Below are 20,290 nucleotides of genomic sequence, written 5' to 3'. Positions count from 1 at the left end.
TTGGGTCTAAGAAATGAAAGAGGAAGCTGCCTCATAGAATTTTGCATAGAGCACAACTTAATCATAGCTAACACTTGGTTTAAGAATCATGAAAGAAGGTTGTATACATGGCACAACCCTGGAGATACTAAAAGGTATCAGATAGATTATATAATGGTAAGACAGAGATTTAGGAACCAGGTTTTAAATTGTAAGACATTTCCAGGGACAGATGTGGACTCTGACCACAATCTATTGGTTATGACCTGTAGATTAAAACTGAAGAAACTGCAAAAAGGTGGGAATTTAAGGAGATGGGACCTGGATAAACTGAAAGAACCAGAGGTTGTACAGTGTTTCAGGGAGAGCATAAGGGAACAATTGACAGGAATGGGGGAAAGAAATACAGTAGAAGAAGAATGGGTAGCTTTGAGGGATGAAGTAGTGAAGGCAGCAGAGGATCTAGTAGGTAAAAAGATGAGGGCTAATAGAAATCCTTGGGTAACAGAAGAAATATTGAATTTAATTGATGAAAGGAGAAAATATAAAAATGCAGTAAATGAAGCAGGCAAAAAGGAATACAAATGTCTCAAAAATGAGATCGACAGGAAGTGCAAAATGGCTAAGCAGGGATGGCTAGAGCACAAATGTAAGGATGTAGAGGCTTATCTCACTAGGGGTAAGATAGATACTGCCTACAGGAAAATTAAGGAGACCTTTGGAGATAAGAGAACCACTTGTATAAACATCAAGAGCTCAGATGGAAACTCAGTTCTAAGCAAAGAAGGGAAAGCAGAAACGTGGAAGGAGTATATAGAGAGTCTATACAAGGGTGATGTACTTGAGGACAATATTATGGAAATGGAAGAGGATGTAGATGAAGATGAAATAGGAGATACGATACTGCATGAAGAGTTTGACTGAGCACTGAAAGACCTGAGTCAAAACAGGGCCCCCGGAGTAGACAACATTCCATTGGAACTACTGATGGCATTGGGAGAGCCAGTCCTGACTAAACTCTACCATCTGGTGAGCAAGATGTATGAAACAGACGAAATACCCTGAGACTTCAAGAAGAGTATAATAATTCCAATCCCAAAGAAAGCAGGTGTTGACAGATGTGAAAATTACCGAACAATCAATTTAATAAGCCACAGCTGCAAAATACTAACACGAATTCTTTACAGACGAATGGAAAAACTAGTAGAAGCCGACCTCGGGGAAGATCGGTTTGGATTCCATAGAAATACTGGAACACGTGAGGCAATACTGACCTTACGACTTACATTAGAAGAAAGATTAAGGAAAGGCAAACGTACGTTTCTAGCATTTGTAGACTTAGAGAAAGCTTTTGACAATGTTGAGTGGAATACTCTCTTTCAAATTCTAAAGGAGGCTGCGGTAAAATACAGGGAGTGAAAGGCTATTTACAATTTGTACAGAAACTAGATGGCAGTTATAAGAGTCGAGGGACATGAAAGGGAAGCAGTGGTTGGGAAGGGAGTAAGACAGGGTTGTAGCCTCTCCCCGATGTTATTCAGTCTGTGTGTTGAGCAAGCAGTAAAGGAAACAAAAGAAAAATTTGGAGTAGGTATTAAAATCCATGGAGAAAAAATAAAAACTTTGAGGTTCGCCGATGACATTGTAATTCTGTCAGAGACAGCAAAGGACTTGGAAGAGCAGTTGAATGGAATGGACAGTGTCTTGAAAGGAGGATATTAGATGAACATCAACAAAAGCAAAACGAGGATAATGGAATGTAGTCGAATTAAGTCGGGTGATGCTGAGGGAATTAGATTAGGAAATGAGATACTTAAAGCAGTAAAGGAGTTTTGCTATTTGGGGAGCAAAATAACTGATGATGGTCGAAGTAGAGAGGATATAAAATGTAGACTGGCAATGGCAAGGAAAGCATTTCTGAAGAAGAGAAATTTGTTAACATCGAGTATAGATTTAAGTGTCAGGAAGTCGTTTCTGAAAGTATTTGTATGGAGTGTAGCCATGTATGGAAGTGAAACATGGACGATAAATAGTTTGGACAAGAAGAGAATAGAAGCTTTCGAAATGTGGTGCCACAGAAGAATGCTGAAGATTAGATTGGTAGATCACATAACTAATGAGGAAGTATTGAATAGGATTGGGGAGAAGAGAAGTTTGTGGCACAACTTGACCAGAAGAGGGATCAGTTGGTAGAACATGTTCTGAGACATCAAGGGATCACCAATTTAGTATTGGAGGGCAGCGTGGAGGGTAAAAATCGTAGAGGGACACCAAGAGATGAATACACTAAGCAGATTCAGAAGGATGTAGGTTGCAGTAGGTACTGGGAGATGAAGCAGCTTGCACAGGGTAGAGTAGCATGGAGAGCTGCATCAAACCAGTCTCAGGACTGAAGACCACAACAACAACATGAGTTCCTTCATTTACTTGATGATCTACACTCCTGGAAATTGAAATAAGAACACCGTGAATTCATTGTCCCAGGAAGGGGAAACTTTATTGACACATTCCTGGGGTCAGATACATCACATGATCACACTGACAGAACCACAGGCACATAGACACAGGCAACAGAGCATGCACAATGTCGGCACTAGTACAGTGTATATCCACCTTTCGCAGCAATGCAGGCTGCTATTCTCCCATGGAGACGATCGTAGAGATGCTGGATGTAGTCCTGTGGAACGGCTTGCCATGCCATTTCCACCTGGCGCCTCAGTTGGACCAGCGTTCGTGCTGGACGTGCAGACCGCGTGAGACGACGCTTCATCCAGTCCCAAACATGCTCAATGGGGGACAGATCCGGAGATCTTGCTGGCCAGGGTAGTTGACTTACACCTTCTAGAGCACGTTGGGTGGCACGGGATACATGCGGACGTGCATTGTCCTGTTGGAACAGCAAGTTCCCTTGCCGGTCTAGGAATGGTAGAACGATGGGTTCGATGACGGTTTGGATGTACTGTGCACTATTCAGTGTCCCCTCGACGATCACCAGTGGTGTACGGCCAGTGTAGGTGATCGTTCCCCACACCATGATGCCGGGTGTTGGCCCTGTGTGCCTCGGTCGTATGCAGTCCTGATTGTGGCGCTCACCTGCATGGCGCCAAACACGCATACGACCATCATTGGCACCAAGGCAGAAGCGACTCTCATCGCTGAAGACGACACGTCTCTATTCGTCCCTCCATTCACGCCTGTCGCGACACCACTGGAGGCGGGCTGCACGATGTTGGGGCGTGAGCGGAAGACGGCCTAACGGTGTGCGGGACCGTAGCCCAGCTTCATGGAGACGGTTGCGAATGGTCCTCGCCGATACCCCAGGAGCAACAGTGTCCCTAATTTGCTGGGAAGTGGCGGTGCGGTCCCCTACGGCACTGCGTAGGATCCTACGGTCTTGGCGTGCATCCGTGCGTCGCTGCGGTCCGGTCCCAGGTCGACGGGCACATGCACCTTCCGCCGACCACTGGCGACAACATCAATGTACTGTGGAGACCTCACGCCCCACGTGTTGAGCAATTTGGCGGTACGTCCACCCGGCCTCCCGCATGCCCACTATACGCCCTCGCTCAAAGTCCGTCAACTGCACATACGGTTCACGTCCACACTGTCGCGGCATGCTACCAGTGTTAAAGACTGCGATGGAGCTCCGTATGCCACGGCAAACTGGCTGACACTGACGGTGGCGGTGCACAAATGCTGCGCAGCTAACGCCATTCGACGGCCAACGCCGCGGTTCCTGGTGTGTCCGCTGTGCCGTGCGTGTGATCATTGCTTGTACAGCCCTCTTGCAGTGTCCAGAGCAAGTATGGTGGGTCTGACACACCGGTGTCAATGTGTTCTTTTTTCCATTTCCAGGAGTGTACTTCTTGACATCATCCAGTGAATGTAGTTTGTACAGGATGGTGCTTCACCTCACTGTACAAAGATAGTTCATCAGTGTCATGATAACCAGCTTCCAAACAGGTGGTTTGAATGAGAGAGATTCATTGCATGGCCTGCCCAATCATCAGATTTTAATCCAATGAATTTTTTCCTCAAAACTGTTGGTGTATTCATCTCTGGCACTAACTGTTCATGTTCTGAGGGAGCGTATTCAAAATGGATTTGACAAGATACAGAACACACCAGGAGTTTTCCCCAGTGTAGTGCAAAGAATGGAATGCAAGGAAGCAGGAGGTGATCACTTCAAGAAAATCTTGTAAATGTAACTGTGTTATTTTCATGCCATGAATAATGAATCCTTTCATACATGTAAACGTATCATTTTTGGGCCAGGAATAATAAAGCCCATCATACCTTCCCAATCAAGGATTTTTGAACCCATGTTCATATAAACTTTTTTTTATGTTTTTATCTCTATAATAAATCTTTAAAGTTTCTGACCCATGTTTATGCTCCCTCTCTACTGTATTAATTTTTTGTGTTATTGACCTATGAGGATTCTCTGCAAATGGAGAATGTTATTCACAACAGGATTACAAAATACAAGTTCCATTGAAAACTGTCATTCTCCTTCATATTTCCTGTGAAATCTGCTTAAAATAAAATAAAAATGTGAAAGAGAGAAGGGTGGTGAGAGATGTAGAAAGCTAGTAGATCATATATGCTCATAAATAAAGATTTACTTTCAGAATATAATATTTCTAATATTACAGACAATTGCTGCAAATAATATTTTCTTTGAAACTCAGTGCAAGAAAATAACTGTATACCCAGTATAGTGCCTTACAATATAGATACTCCTCAGAAAAAATCACTCTAGAACAAACATTTTTAAGGTTAATTTACAAGATATGACATGGAATGAAGTTGATAATGAATGAAGTGCTGATGTAAATTTAATCTCTTCCATGATAAATTCATATCATTATTTGAAAATAGCTGTACTCATCAGAAAGGACATTTAACAGCCACGTAAAAATCCGTGGCTCACTAGAAGGCGTAAATTATCATGTAAAAGGAAAGGGTAATGTATCTGTTGACAAGAACAAGTAGAGATCTTGCAGTAGTTTCACACCACAAATACAACAAAAATTACCAAGAAAAGTTTTCAAAAAATGAAGGAGGGTGCACATTATGTCAGGAACCAGTATCCCAAAACATAATTCCAACAACAGACTTAGGACTATATAGAATGCAGTGAAATGAAAGACAGGCCAACAGGCCATAAAACAATATGACATCCCTATTACATGTAGTTAAAATACAGGGACAACCAGCTCAACCCCCTGTGGGTCCAGGGGTTAGAATAGGCCCAAGGTATTCCTGCCTGTCATAAGAGGTGACTAAAAGGAGTCCACACATTTTGGTCTTTATGTGATGGTCCCCTGTAGGGTTTGACCTTCATTTTTCAAAATTTTCCCGAAGAGCGAGCCAAATGGGGAAGGGCGCCTTACATGGTGCATCGTATCCATAATGTGCTGAGACCTATCACGTCCTTCGTCGATGTGGATCTGCACTTCTGCTCATTCTCTAAGTGTTGGGTGAGGTCACCATTCTGAGTGCATATTTTTCCATGATCTGTACAGTATCGTTTTCTATGCTGACGATGATAATGGACTTGTTTGCTTGGTTGCACCTGATATCCAGCATGGTAACCAGTCCATTGTGGTGGCGCTGCCATGTACCCTGCTGGTTGCAGCTCCCTGACCACACAGGGGTCACTCTGCTGATGCCTGTTGTTTTTGTCCCTTCTACCTGTTTCTTGCTTCTCTCTGTAGTTTTATTTCCTGTTTTATCCATAGCAGTGTTGGTTATCCTTCTGTCATTCTTCTGGTTCTTCCATTCTCCTGTTATTGTGCTGTACATCTCCTTTCTTTTCTTCTTTCACTTGTGTAGTTATTTTACTGGGAACAAGGGACCAATGACCTGACAGTTTAGTCCCCCCCCCCTTCCTCTTCCTTTAAACCAACCATCTAACCAACCAACCAGCTCAAGGGTCAAGTCAAAGCAGTATATTGAAAAAGCAACTCTCATAAAATTCAATCATCTGGCTGTCTCACTCACTTCTCGTTCTGAAATTAAATGATATATTTTGTCAAAAATAAAAGTTCATGTGGATTTGAGGGCTTTCCCAGCTGAGTACGAAAGATTTGTTGCCCTATAATAAATGCTGTCTTTCTGAAATGTAATTTATTACCAACTCAGGATATTTTTCCAGAGAGATTAAAATATGCCATTGTTAAACCCCTCTATGAGAAAGGTGATAGGAGAGATGTCAATAACTACTGACCCGTTTCACTACTGACATCATTTGTGCAAATTACAATATTTGAAATAAATTTGGTTTATATGAACTGATCATACAGCCAACCAACTAATAATGTCATAATTAACCAAAAGGATGCTTAAAGGTTTACTTGATAAGTCAACAAATGTAAGCAGTAGAAACTGTACTGATGGGAGAAATCACTTATGGGGTTAAAAGCATTATTGAGTGGTTTTCTGTGAATGGTATCAGTCTCAGTTTCAAGAAGACACAACATATTCAGTTCTGCACATCTATAGGTATTACACCAATGTTAAGTGTAAAATGTGGTGAGAAAATAATAACTGGAAAAAAAAATCAAAATGTTTATGTGTCAGTATTGTTGAGAATTTAAACTGGGAAAAAAAGATTTTGGAACTCGTAAAACAAACTTCATTTCCAGCCACATTTGCATTCTGAATCACTGCAAATCTTGTGGAGAGACAAGTCAGTAAGTTGACTCATTTTCATTCAATAACGTCATGTAATAATATTTTAGGGTAACTCATGTTTAATAAAGAAAGTTTCCATTGCTGAAAAATGTGCTGTACAGATAATATGTGGTGCTCACACATGATCATCTTGTAGACAACTGTTTAAGGAGTTAGGCATTTTGCACAGTATATTTATTTTCTCACAAAGTTTTGCTGTAAATGATCTACTATAGTTCTAAAGGAACAGTTATGTACATAATTACAATACCAGAAGAGAAATGACATTCATTACTTCATATTTAGGTTGTCTTTAGCACAAAAACTGCTGCACAGTACTGCCACCAAAACTTTTGGTCATTTACAAAACTATATAAGATGTCGAACATACAGCAAAGCTAAATTTGAAAATGAACTGAAAAAGTTTTTCATTGACTTTTATTTTTACACATTTATAGATAATAAATAATATTCTAGTGTTAACAGACAGTACAGTTTTGCTGTTATGAATTGCTAGTATCTAGAAATTTTTGAGGATCTATTTTTTACTAATTTCTGCTACACGTACTTCTTACTCTCATATACTCTCATATACCTAGAAAGGTACTGGTCACTGATTCATAATAATTAAAATAATGACAATAACATTGCTTATTGTTCTACAGTGAAATAATGAGAACTTCTGTATATGCAGAGGAAGGCAAGAGATAAAGCAATATATTTGTCAAAGCATACACAAAGACTGCATATTGCCTGTCCTATGTAAATATGTGAAACTGATAGTAGCTATCAGTTTACTATTTTGGTAAGTTCCTTCCTTTAAGAATTGATGTGAAGCAATATTTTATCTGACAACAGGATATCCAAGATGGAATAACAACATGAATTAGGAAAGACCATTGCTCACCACATAAAGGAAGCATTGCACAGTAGCCAAGAACATTTGAAAGAAAACTAAGTACTCTCTCTCTCTCTCTCTCTCTCTCTCTCTCTCTCTCTCTCTCTCTCTCTCTCTCACACACACACACACACACACACACACACACACACACACACACGGCCACTGTTGTCTCTGGGCACTGAGACCAGACTGAAGTGAGTAGCGATCTTGGCTCGATTGGGTAGGGGTACGGAAGAGGTTTGGGGTGGGACATGGGAGGAATAGCAGGACAGGGGTGGGGAAAGATGGTGTCATGCTGCCCGTGGGACTGTACAGGGATACAGTATGGTAGACTGTTATGTACAGCATTTGAAAGGCTTTGCTGTGACTAGGGAAAGGGGGGGGGGGGAGGGGGAAGAAGAAGCAGATCTTATATGATACCCAAACATTAACAATAACATCTATGAAGCTTTATGTGTTATACAGAGCATTGGTAACCCACACAGTAATTAAAATGATCATTTAAAACAAAAATTCCTCCTAGATCTTTCCAATTATCCTCATTAACACCTGATGATACAACTTATGATGTAATACTTTAATTTAACATAATTTGTTTATTAATTGACATCAATAAATAATTTTGTGGGATTTGAAATCTCCACTAACCTTATTGTATACCTGTAACACTGACAAAAAACTAACACTATTTACAAGTACAAAATATACAACTTATCCAAAGTGAGCAAATGAGTCCTAGCTCATAAAAATGATTTAATCAGCAAAAAAAGCCTTGTTATTGGTTTGTGGCCTATTTAGGTCTTGCTTGGTGTATCATACAAAGCTAGACTAAGTTTAATACCTATTCACTGAATTTGTGCAATTGGGGACAATGTAACAATTGAAAAGTCAAATAATGGTTACCTGGTTATTTTATCTTTTTTAGTTGTTTTATTTTAAGGATTTGTGACTTTTGTTTGCCTTGCCTGTTTCCTAGCATACATAAAATAAAATGTGTTTTCACGGAAATACTTTTCAATATCTGATAGCGCAACACCATGTGTTTCTGGCAGGAAAATCCATACATGTACAGCAGCCATTATACAGACCACTGCAAAAAACCATTGCAACACATGTGCTCCTCCAAAGAAATTCAGCATGTCAAAATAATACTGTATGGTAACAAACATGACTATATGAGCAAATGACATAAGTATGCCATGTGCAAGACCTCTTATTTGCGTTGGAAAAAGTTCCGCTGTCATAGTCCATGGAATTCCAAGTAGTCCTATCATACTTGCACACACATATCCCAAAATACATGCCACAGGGATCCATGTCCCACCACCTCCTGCAAGGATAAGTTAGGATCAGTCATGTAACAAATACCAAGATCTACATGAATTTTTTTTCTCACCTGCACACTATAACATGATGAAAATCTCATTAATTACAGATTTATCAATAATCCCCTGCTTTCTGTTTTGTCCAATTTATGTGCATATAAAATAATTTCTACCTTCATATACTGCTTTATTTAATGCTGCTTCAGATATTGGGAATATAATATACTTACATCAGTTGAAGTCCAGATTATTTGAACTCTGATACTATCTAAATAATACACTCTAAGAAAGAGAGAAAAACACACACACACACACACACACACACACACACACACACACACACACACACACACACACACACAATGCACCATGAAGAAATTATACAAATGGCACAGAAATCAATAAATGTTATGTGCATGTACAGACAAACAAGTGGTTACAATTTCAGAAAAATTGCATGATTTGTTCAAGAGAAAGAGCTTCACAAATTGAGCTAGTCAATAACATATTGATTCACCTCTGGCCCTTATGCTAGTAGTTTTTCAGCTTGTCATTGATTGATAGAGGTGTTGGATGTTCTCCTGAGGGATATCATGCCAAATATTGTCCAATTGGCACATTAGATCATCAAAATAGCGAGATTGTTCTGAGTTGGGAAGAGTTCTGGTGACCTTTCTGACTGAGGTAGGGTTTGGTAAGCACAAAGACAAGCAGTAGAAACTCTTGCCATGTGCAGGCAAGTGTTATCATGCTGAAATGTAAGCCCACAATGACTTGCCATGAAGGGCAACAAAATGGTGCATAAAAGATCATTGACATACCACTGTGTTATAAGTGTACCATGGATGAGAACAAATGGTATCCTGCTATGAAAAGTAATGTCACCTTGGACCTTCACTGCTGGTCGTCAGGCCATGTGGTGGGTGACAGTCAAGTTGGTAACCCACCACTGTCCGGGGCATCTCCAGGTACATGTTCACTCTGGAATCTCATTGACTGGAGTAGAATTGTCTTCAGTGATGAGTCCTGCTTTGAATTGAACACCGATGGCCAGCGAAGACAGAACCATAGTACATCAACAATATTCTACGCCTTCTTTTGTTGTCTTTCATGGCAAGCCATCCTGGGGTTACATTTCAGCAAGATAATGCCAGCCTGCATGCAGCAAGAGTTTCTAAACGTGTCTTAGTGTTTGTGAAATCTACCTTGGCCAGCAAGGTGACTGGATCTATCCCCATAAAATTGTAGAAGGAGACCAAGGCTTGACGTTATTGAGAAATGGCTCTACAGTTAAACTGTATTTATCATCTGTAACCTCTCTGGGGGACACTACCTTGATGAAGCACTGTCCGTGCAGGTGGAGAGTCTTGCGTATCTGCGGGAAGCTGAGGGTTATGCCGAAAGTAGAGGACCTACTGCTGGAAAGGCCTCAGCCGATGGATCAGACTAAGAGTGTCCCACAACGTCCCTTCTTCCCTATCCACTCCTAGTCCTACCCTATTCCCTGACCCAACCCAAGGTGTGATGCGATCCGTGCTGAGGGGTGTGTGGCACATGGAAAGATGTGTCACAAATGGAGCCTCAGGCATACCGGGCGACCTCCTTGAGTAATTAGCCTTACACCACGCGGGGTATTCGTGGTGTGGACCTTCTAGATCCCCAAATCTCATGGGACCAACATGGACACGACTACAGAAAAAGAAACTGAGGGGCAAATTGAGACCTCAGATACCCAAACATCGGGAACTGAATGGATGGAAGGCACTTCCAATACTGAATCAGGGTTTAGACCTGACCCAGAAGTGGGAACTGTAACCGAGAAGCTAGACCAGATTAAGATCAAAGGCTTGTCTGGGGCCCAAAGGAGGAAGCTACTCAGGGAACAGAGGGAAAAGGAAGGAAAAGAATGGCTTCCTAAACACAAATGGAGGGAAGTAAAGGGACTAGAACCAAAGACCCCCAGGAAAAAACTGTCTCAGGTTGAAGGGGACATGCAGACCCCCACAACGTCAAAGACAGGTAGTAAGTGGATAAGGGAGGAATCAAAGACTCCCTCCTCCCTGGATAAGCGAGTCCAGAAAAAACCGAGGCAAGAAATAGGGAAACAGACCTATAGTACTGCAGTCTCGGTTTTTAGGATGGCAGTTATCCAGGAAGGTTATCCACTGGTGGCCATTACCTCGGAGCAGGAGGAACTAGTACAGATGGCCCTCTTAGAAAAGATTGGGGGGGATGCTGGCCCAGGTCCCAACTTCAGGAGGGTCTATCTAGACTGTGGTGCACTCATTTTTGTCTGTGATGGGTGCACACAGTAGAATGACTCAAGGACAAGGTGCCCATGATATCCCCATGGGAAGATGCGAAGCTGCTCATCAAGGTGGCAGCAGAGCTTCTTAAGACCGCAAAGATATCATTATGGATACCCAAGATCCTTAAGGAAGTCTCTCCCAAGACTCTGTTCGGGAAAATAGGGGCCCAGAACCCAAAAGTCCTGACAGAAGACTGGAGAGTGATTAACCAGACGGTTGCTCTGGAAGGACGAACCCTGGTGGTGGAGGTTGGTGAGAAGTCCCTGAAGGCGATGTGGGAGCAGGACCAGAAACTGTTTTTAGGGTTCTCGCAGGTCACTGTCAGGGTTGTCAAAGACCTTAAAGATGGCAGTAAGACGGTGCCTGGAGGTGCTGCATATTAATCTGCAGCACAGTAAACGGGCCTCTGCTGCCCTGAGCTGCTGCCTGGGGAGACATGAAGTGGACGTGGCTCTGATACAAGAACCCTATTTATACAAAGGGGGTGTATCGGGCCTCAGAGGCACTGGAGGTAAGCTGATTTATGCTAGAAATCTAAGGAACTCCAGAACATGCATCTATGTTAGAAACGGCATTTCTTTCATGCCAACGATGGATTTCTGCTCTAGGGACTTAGTGGCCATCAAAATGCAGCAATATGAGGAAGGTATCACAAGGGAAATTGTTTTGGCCTCAGCATACCTTCCTTATGAAGACAGTTCTCTCCCTCCCTTGGAGGTGAGGAGACTGGTAGAGACTTGTCATCGGCAAGGTGACCAACTGCTGGTGGGGTGCGACGCCAATACCCACAACCTAGTGTGGGGCAGCAAGGACACCAACAGTAGAGGTGAGTACCATCTTGAATTCCTCTTAGCTAACAAATGAGAGGTCCTGAATAGAGGCAATGAACCTACATTCGGGAATAGCAAAAGGGAAGAAGTAATTGACATAACATTTGGTTCCATGACAATGGGTAGCTATGTCAAACAATGGCATGTGGTGTTGGAGCCATCCCCATCGGACCACATGTACATTAAATTCAAGGTTGAAATGGGAATCAGACAGGCCATGACTTATAGAAAACCCAGGAAAACACACTGGGAGACATATAGAAGGGACCTTGACTTAGGCTTATCGGAAATTAAAACCACGATAAGGAAGCCAGTAGAATTTGAGGAAGTAGCAGAGGCTGTTACCTCTGCCATAGTGACCTCATATCAGGACAACTGCATAATCACCAGGAAGTGCACAAATAGGAGTGTTCCTTAGTGGAATAACAAATTGGAAACACAAAGAAAACAGGTAAGGAGACTGTTTAATATTGCGAGACACAAAGGACAATAGGCTAAATATCGTGAGGCCCTTGTCAGTTACAACCTTGCAATAAGACAAGCAAAGGAGGCATCCTGGAATGCATTCTGTGAGGAAGTGGAAGGCATGGCTGCACAAGCCAGACTTTACAAGATTCTCACTAGAGTACCAACTAATCCAGGAGGTACGTTGAGGAAGGAGGATGGGGAATATACAATGACAGCACATGAGACGCTGGAATTGCTCCTCAAAACTCACTTTCCTCAATATGCTCTGCCGGATAACACAGACCAGTATGTGACCCCAGAGAGACAACGGTTCTCAGATACTCGAAGAGAGGACTGGGAAGTGGCCAAGGAGTGTGTGAACTTCAACAAAATTCAGTGGGCGGTGGGAACATTCCAGCTGTACAAGTTACCTGGCCCGGATGGAATTTTTCCAGCCCTCCTGCAACAGGCAGGAGGAAAGCTTATAAGAATCCTATGCAGGCTATTTAGGGTTAGCTTAGCAGTAGGAATTATTCCCAATGTTTGGAGGGCAGAGAAGGTTGTCTTCATTCCAAAGACAGGGAGAATTGATCATATCAAGGCCAACGATATGAGACCAGTCAGTCTGTCCTCCTTCATTCTCAAAGCACTGGAAAAACTAGTTAATGTATACGTTGGGGAGAGGAGGCTATGTAGGGTCCCTCTACACCTGAACCAACACGCATACCAACCAGGTAAATCATGTGAAACAGCTCTCCACCAACTCATTGGGAAGGTGGAAAAAGCACTTCACTTCCAAGAAATAGCCCTCTGCATCTTCCTGGATATTGAGGGGGCCTTTAGTAACATGACTTTCGATTCCATGGGAAGGGCAGCAGAGGTGCATGATCTGGGGACCACTATGTGTAGGTGGACCAGAGCCATGCTTAGTGGAAGAAAGGTAGAGGCGACCATGATGAATGAAAAGATGGTAATTACGACCACTAGAGGCTGCCCACAAGGCGGAGTTTTGTCTCCTCTATTGTGGAATCTAGTGGTGAACGAACTCATTGAGGAACTAAATCCCAGACAATGCTTCTGCCAAGGATACACAGATGACCTTGTCATAGTAATACTTGGCAAATTCACTGACACAGTTAGGAATATGGCACAAGGAGGATTGGACTTTGTGCAAAAATGATGCATTAAACAGGAACTGAGAGTTAATGCTAAGAAGACTGTCATGGTGCCATTTACGAAGACATATTCAGCATGCAAGTTGGAATCTAAAGCTCTTCGATGAAACTCTACCTGTGAAGGGGACAGTGAAATATCTAGGGGTAACCTTGGATGAGAAGATAACTTGGACCCCTCATATTAAGAGTATCTGCTCCAAGGCAAAAAGCACTTTAGTGAGTACTAGGAGGGCTTGTGGAAAAAACTGGGGCCTAAGCCCCAGGGGTATGCACTGGATATGCACCACAGTGGTTAGACCTAGGATTTCCTATGGGGCCGTAATGTGGTGGAAGAAGGTAGAACAGCGGGTTGCTGCTAAAGAGCTTGCTAAGATGCAGAGATTGGCCTGCTTAGCCATAATGGGTGGAATTAGCAGCACACCAACCTCTGGAATGGAAGCCATGCTGGACATGCCTCCACTTCACCTTTGGGTTAAGATGGAGGCAGCAGCTGGGGCATACAGACTTAAAACTGGCCAAAACTGGGTCTCATTTGGATATCCAGAATCACACACTAACATAGTGAGTGAGGTAAATATAGGTATGGCTGGGGAAATGCCCGCTGACTATATAATAACTCCTAACTACTTTGACAAGCCTTACAACATAATAATTGGAAGTAGTGAGCAATGGAAGAAAACCGTATGGGGGACATTGTGTGGTGCACCGATGGGTCGAAAACAGATCAAGGCATTGAGGCAGGGTTGTACAGGGTTCAGCCAAGACTGGAGAGCAGCATCCCTCTAGGGAAACTGGCCTCTGTATTCCAAGCTGAAATTACTGCAATCAGGGCATGTGTGGAGGGGAATATGAGTAGGTGCTACAATGATCATAGCATCTACATCTATTCAGACAGCCAGGCAGCCCTGAAATCATTGGCAGCTCCTGCAACAAGATCTAAGGTTGTTGCAGATTGCCACAGGGCTCTGGTGGAGCAAGGGGGAAGCAATAGGGTGTACCTAGTGTGGGTCCCTGGTCACTCAGGGATCTGTGGCAATGAACAAGCCAATAGATTGGCTAGGATGGGGCAACAACTCCATTTATTGGACCGGAACCTGTCTTGACAATCATCAAGGCTATGATCAGATTAAAACTACGGAACTGGCTGAGGAAACAGCATGTAGGATATTGGACCAAGGTCCATAAACAAAAACATGGTAAGTTAATGATGCCCAAGCCATGTTTTAAAAGAAGCTCTGTAATCCTGGGATTGAACAGGAAAGAGATCAAACTCATGACTGGACTGATGACCAGCCATGGGAACTTCCAAAAACACCTACACACTATGTGTATAATGGAAGAGGACCTTAAACGTAGGATCTGTGATGAGGGTGAAGAAACTGCATCACACCTAATCTTTGGATGCATCGCATTGGAGAGTAAAAGATACAGAATCTTAGGGACAACTAGACCTGAAGAAATTGTGTCTAACAAAAAACTGGTAGAGGGACTCCTTGCACTATTTAAGGGTACAGGTTGGCTTTACTAGATAGACAGGTAGCGATACCGCACAATAAACCTAGTTTCGGTGCGGACAGTGGCGGGGTAGACCTAAGCTGTTTTAGCTCTCCTGTTAAAATCAAATCAAATCAAATCAAATCAAATCAATCATCTGTAAAGACACACGTTTTTGCAACAACTTAACAAATATCTTCCTGAATGTAGCAACTACAGATGTGATCAGAAGAATTACAAAATAACACTGTGAGATAGTAGTTCAGATCCCCATATTGCCGTTTAGGTTTTCCATGATTTCCTTAAATCACTTAAAGTTAAAGCCAGGATGGTTTCTTCAATAGGGCCAGTATTCTTCTCCAATATGACCTTGTGCTCCACCTATAATGACCTCATCATCAATGGCACATTAAGGTTTAATCTTCCTTCCACTTTGTACAAAATTATAAATATACTACTCACTTTTTATCATTAACTTTCTTTAACTATCATAAAAAATGTAAATTTCGTGTGACTAGGGCCTCCCATCAGGTAGAACATTTGCCAGGTGCAAATCTTTTGATTTGATGCCACTTCAGCGACTTGTCCAGTGATAACTATCATTGTATACAAGCAATAAGAATTATACCTATGCTCATTGTCTATCTATCTGTGTGTTTTTTGTAGTATTGTACTAGCTTAATGTTAGCTGATTAGCCTTTGCAGTTGTGTTTTCTAAAGAAATTGGTACAAAAGTCTCTTATTGTGACATAAGCATGCATCCTTTTTATATACCTGAATTCATTGACAATAATGATTACATAAAATGTTCACAGGTACAGAAATACTCTAATGTAAATTTGATCATATCAACTAATTATACCTATACACTTACTGTTAGCTAAGGAATATAGAATTTTCTGTGGAGATATTGCAAACAACAAGATTTCACATACTGACGAGATTCACCTAACCAGTTTAATTTCAGGATTTTATTTAAAGATACAAAATAGTGATTTAGGGTACCTTATAGTGCAAGCTATTTTATCTTTAAGCAAGCAGTCAGATTCCGTATAGAAAGTACACTCCTGGAAATGGAAAAAAGAACACATTGACACCGGTGTGTCAGACCCACCATACTTGCTCCGGACACTGCGAGAGGGCTGTACAAGCAATGATCACACGCATGACACAGCGGACACACCAGGAACCGCGGTGTTGGCCGTCGAATGGCGCTAGCTGTGCAGCATTTGTGCACCGCCGCCGTCAGTGTCAGCCAGTTTACCGTGGCATACGGAGCTCCATCGCAGTCTTTAACACTGGTAGCATGCCGCGACAGCGTGGACGTGAACCGTATGTGCAGTTGACGGACTTTGAGCGAGGGCGTATAGTGGGCATGCGGGAGGCCGGGTGGACGTACCGCCGAATTGCTCAACACGTGGGGCGTGAGGTCTCCACAGTACATCGATGTTGTCGCCAGTGGTCGGCGGAAGGTGCACGTGCCCGTCGACCTGGGACCGGACCGCAGCGACGCACGGATGCACGCCAAGACCGTAGGATCCTACGCAGTGCCATAGGGGACCGCACCGCCACTTCCCAGCAAATTAGGGACACTGTTGCTCCTGGGGTATCGGCGAGGACCATTCGCAACCGTCTCCATGAAGCTGGGCTACGGTCCCGCACACCGTTAGGCCGTCTTCCGCTCACGCCCCAACATCGTGCAGCCCGCCTCCAGTGGTGTCGTGACAGGCGTGAATGGAAGGAAGAATGGAGACGTGTCGTCTTCAGCGATGAGAGTCGCTTCTGCCTTGGTGCCAATGATGGTCGTATGCGTGTTTGGCGCCGTGCAGGTGAGCGCCACAATCAGGACTGCATACGACCAAGGCACACAGGGCCAACACCTGGCATCATGGTGTGGGGAACGATCACCTACACTGGCCGTACACCACTGGTGATCGTCGAGGGGACACTGAATAGTGCACGGTACATCCAAACCATCATCGAACCCATCGTTCTACCATTCCTAGACCGGCAAGGGAACTTGCTGTTCCAACAGGACAATGCACGTCCGCATGTATCCCATGCCACCCAACGTGCTCTAGAAGGTGTAAGTCAACTACCCTGGCCAGCAAGATCTCCGGATCTGTCCCCCATTGAGCATGTTTGGGACTGGATGAAGCGTCGTCTCACGCGGTCTGCACGTCCAGCACGAACGCTGGTCCAACTGAGGCACCAGGTGGAAATGGCATGGCAAGCCGTTCCACAGGACTACATCCAGCATTTCTACGATCGTCTCCATGGGAGAATAGCAGCCTGCATTGCTGCGAAAGGTGGATATACACTGTACTAGTGCCGACATTGTGCATGCTCTGTTGCCTGTGTCTATGTGCCTGTGGTTCTGTCAGTGTGATCATGTGATGTATCTGACCCCAGGAATGTGTCAATAAAGTTTCCCCTTCCTGGGACAATGAATTCACGGTGTTCTTATTTCAATTTCCAGGAGTGTGTAAAACTGGAAACAAAATACCTATTTGATATGCAATACTGCTCCAGTGATTGGCAAATGTCTGCAGAGGGCATGACTCAACAAAATTCAGTAGTCAACATATTCAGCAAACATAAATAAATCAAATGAAAACAAACTCTCACCATTTTTTATATGCATTGTTGACAGTCCTGAAGCTGTCATACAAGCTGCCATACTAAGGCTACTAGTTATAACTAGTTTCCGTCGACCAAAATGTTTCATCAAAATTGTGCTTACTATACTCATTCCAAATCTCATTAGTCCCAAAAATACTGTTGCAAGATTAGGATCAAGTTCAGTTCCAACCTCCTGTCATAAAAAGAAAAAAAAATAGTATTAAGTTTATCAGCTATGGTATCAAATGGCTTTAGTTTACGCAAAATAGACTGTAACTTTCTTTCATTTAAGAATAGGCACTGACATCTGATGACTCAGCAGTAAACATAGTAATAATTCACAAATTATTTTGTCTGTCAGAAACAATAATGAAGGTGAATTTCCAGTGTAAGTTGTTAGGCTGTAATGTTGGGTGGATCATGAAGTGTAAGCAGGACACAAATATGGTATGCAGAAAGGTCAGGAACAAAAATTTAACAAAACTGTTGCCAGTGCCAGTGCTGCCAGACCTCTTCTACTGTAAAATACTTCAGGGACCATTGTGAGGCACAGTGGTAGAAAATTGTGTGTTTCAGAGCCTTGGCTTCACTACCTCGACTGTGAGGAAGATACTCACCTCTTCACCTTTTTTTTTATTTTTTTAACAAAAAACTCAAGGTGTGCTATGTGCTGATGAGGTGAATGGCTGTTGAGATAAAATAGTCTCTAGCGAGCAACCTCTGGGGCAACTGCCACTCCGCAGTTGTGAAAGGCTCATTCAGGCATGCGGGGCTCTGTGTGGCTTGACATTTGTTTCCCTAGCAGCTGGGATCCCTATGTAACAATCTAAATTCACACCTGCACCTGACAGGACAAGTGTATTTTCAGGTAGTACCTACCCCTCTCCCCACTCCTCCCCAACAAAGAGAGCTTGGTTTGTCAGTCTGCCCTAAAATTATAGTAACAGGTCAGTAGTCTGCCATAACACTTTCATACTAATCAAGAGAGCAGAGGGAACCTTTGTAAAGGTCTCCCCTTTCTATAATCACAAGGTATGGGAGGGTATTGCTGGGTCCTCAAGAAGTGTTAAATGACTTTGTTATGGAACACTTCTATTTGAAACCGTCACATCAAACCAAGTATCTAAGCTTCTGGGATGCAAGGCCTTAGGTGACCAGCCTGTTGTGGCTGACTTGCATGACACCATTAACTTCTGTAAAGGTGCGGTTACCTGCTCCAATATAATGGGGATGGACCCTGAGGAGCTATACGAATGGAAAAATATGAGTGTCATGCAAGTGCAGAACTATATGGAAAGACTCAATGACACACTGTTCTATTCTAATTTTCAACACACTGGAAACACCTGAACATATTCTTGCAGGCTATATCCATCTTAAATCCAATGTAATACTTCATATGTGAAAGATTTGGTCATACTGCTGTGGAATGTAATGGGAGGGCTACAAGTGGAAATTGTGGAGGCTCAGCTCATGAATCAGGCAACTTTTGCACACTTCCTCTGAAATGTATAAACTGCTCTGGGGATCACCTAGTATGGAGTAGGAAGTGTGAGGTTTATAATGAGGAAAGGAAAATTCAGGAGTTAAAAGTTGTCAGGAGCCTGCCCTATAGTGAAGCTAAAACAGCTTTCAAAGCTGTGCGACCTCTGGTGTTTGCTGCTTCTTTTGCATCACCCTTAAGAAGCCAGTTGCCAAGAGTGATGCCTCTACACAAATCCAAACCACAGATTCAAGTATGAGTACATGCACTTGTCAGTGTACCTGTGGGGAGAAAGCTACACTTAACAATGAAATCATCTGTAAGCCATCAACAGTGGACTTGAAACCTCGGCCACTATCTATGCAAGCTAACTCTAAATGTAGAAAAATGTAAGTTAATGCAGATGCAAAGGAAAAACAAGACTGTAATGCTTGAATACAGCATTATTAGTATGCAGAACAATGGGCCATTTGACATGCTTCCTGGTGTGGTTGAAGACTGTGGGGCACCCACTGGGCACACACTTTGCACATGTGCAGTCATTCTTCCATGATAGTGTGAACACTTCCAATGCTAAATCAAACCACGGCAGCTATGGCTTTCACTGTCACTTAGCAGTCCTGGGTAATGAGTTCATCCACCAGTTGGACAATGTCATCGGTAATGCAGTGTGGTGCTCCAGACTGTGCATCATTGGCTAACTACACCCGTCCTTCCCTGAAGCGCTTGTGCCACACCTTGACCCTTGCAAGGGACATGCAGTGTTCACTGTACACTTATGACATTCGTCGCTGAATGTCTGTTCCTCTTACTCCTTCCATTGTCAGAAAACAAACAACATGTCTTTGCTCTTCTTTTGATGCCTCCATGTCACTGTTTGCATTGCGACTGGCAGCGTTGGACGATTGATGCATGCTGTTGCTGCTAGCTCTGTATAGTCACATGATGTGCACTCGTGCACGCGTGCCCTCTAGCGATGGGCTGTCAACTTCCACGCTCTGGTTGGAACCACACCTCATTACACACGGCACAATATTACCCTCCTGG

General features: G+C 43.0%; 1 protein-coding gene across 1 annotated transcript in view; it reads right to left on the bottom strand.

Moving 5' to 3' along the window:
• Positions 1-6,752: 6,752 nt before the first annotated feature.
• Positions 6,753-20,290, bottom strand: part of LOC126469886 (facilitated trehalose transporter Tret1-like) — a 187,671-nt gene continuing 174,133 nt past the window's right edge. Inside the window, exons 8-9 of the mRNA XM_050097221.1 lie at positions 17,767-17,953; positions 6,753-8,888 (exon numbers count right to left, since the gene is read on the bottom strand). Of these exons, the coding sequence (XP_049953178.1) occupies positions 8,494-8,888; positions 17,767-17,953 (582 nt within the window). The 3' untranslated portion in view covers positions 6,753-8,493. The remainder of the gene's footprint in view (positions 8,889-17,766; positions 17,954-20,290) is intronic.

This window comes from Schistocerca serialis, chromosome 3 (assembly GCF_023864345.2).
Source record: "Schistocerca serialis cubense isolate TAMUIC-IGC-003099 chromosome 3, iqSchSeri2.2, whole genome shotgun sequence".
Classification (NCBI taxonomy): Eukaryota; Metazoa; Arthropoda; class Insecta; order Orthoptera; family Acrididae; genus Schistocerca; species Schistocerca serialis.
Note: the sequence above shows the minus strand (reverse complement) of the source record. Positions and strands in the feature narration are given on the sequence as shown.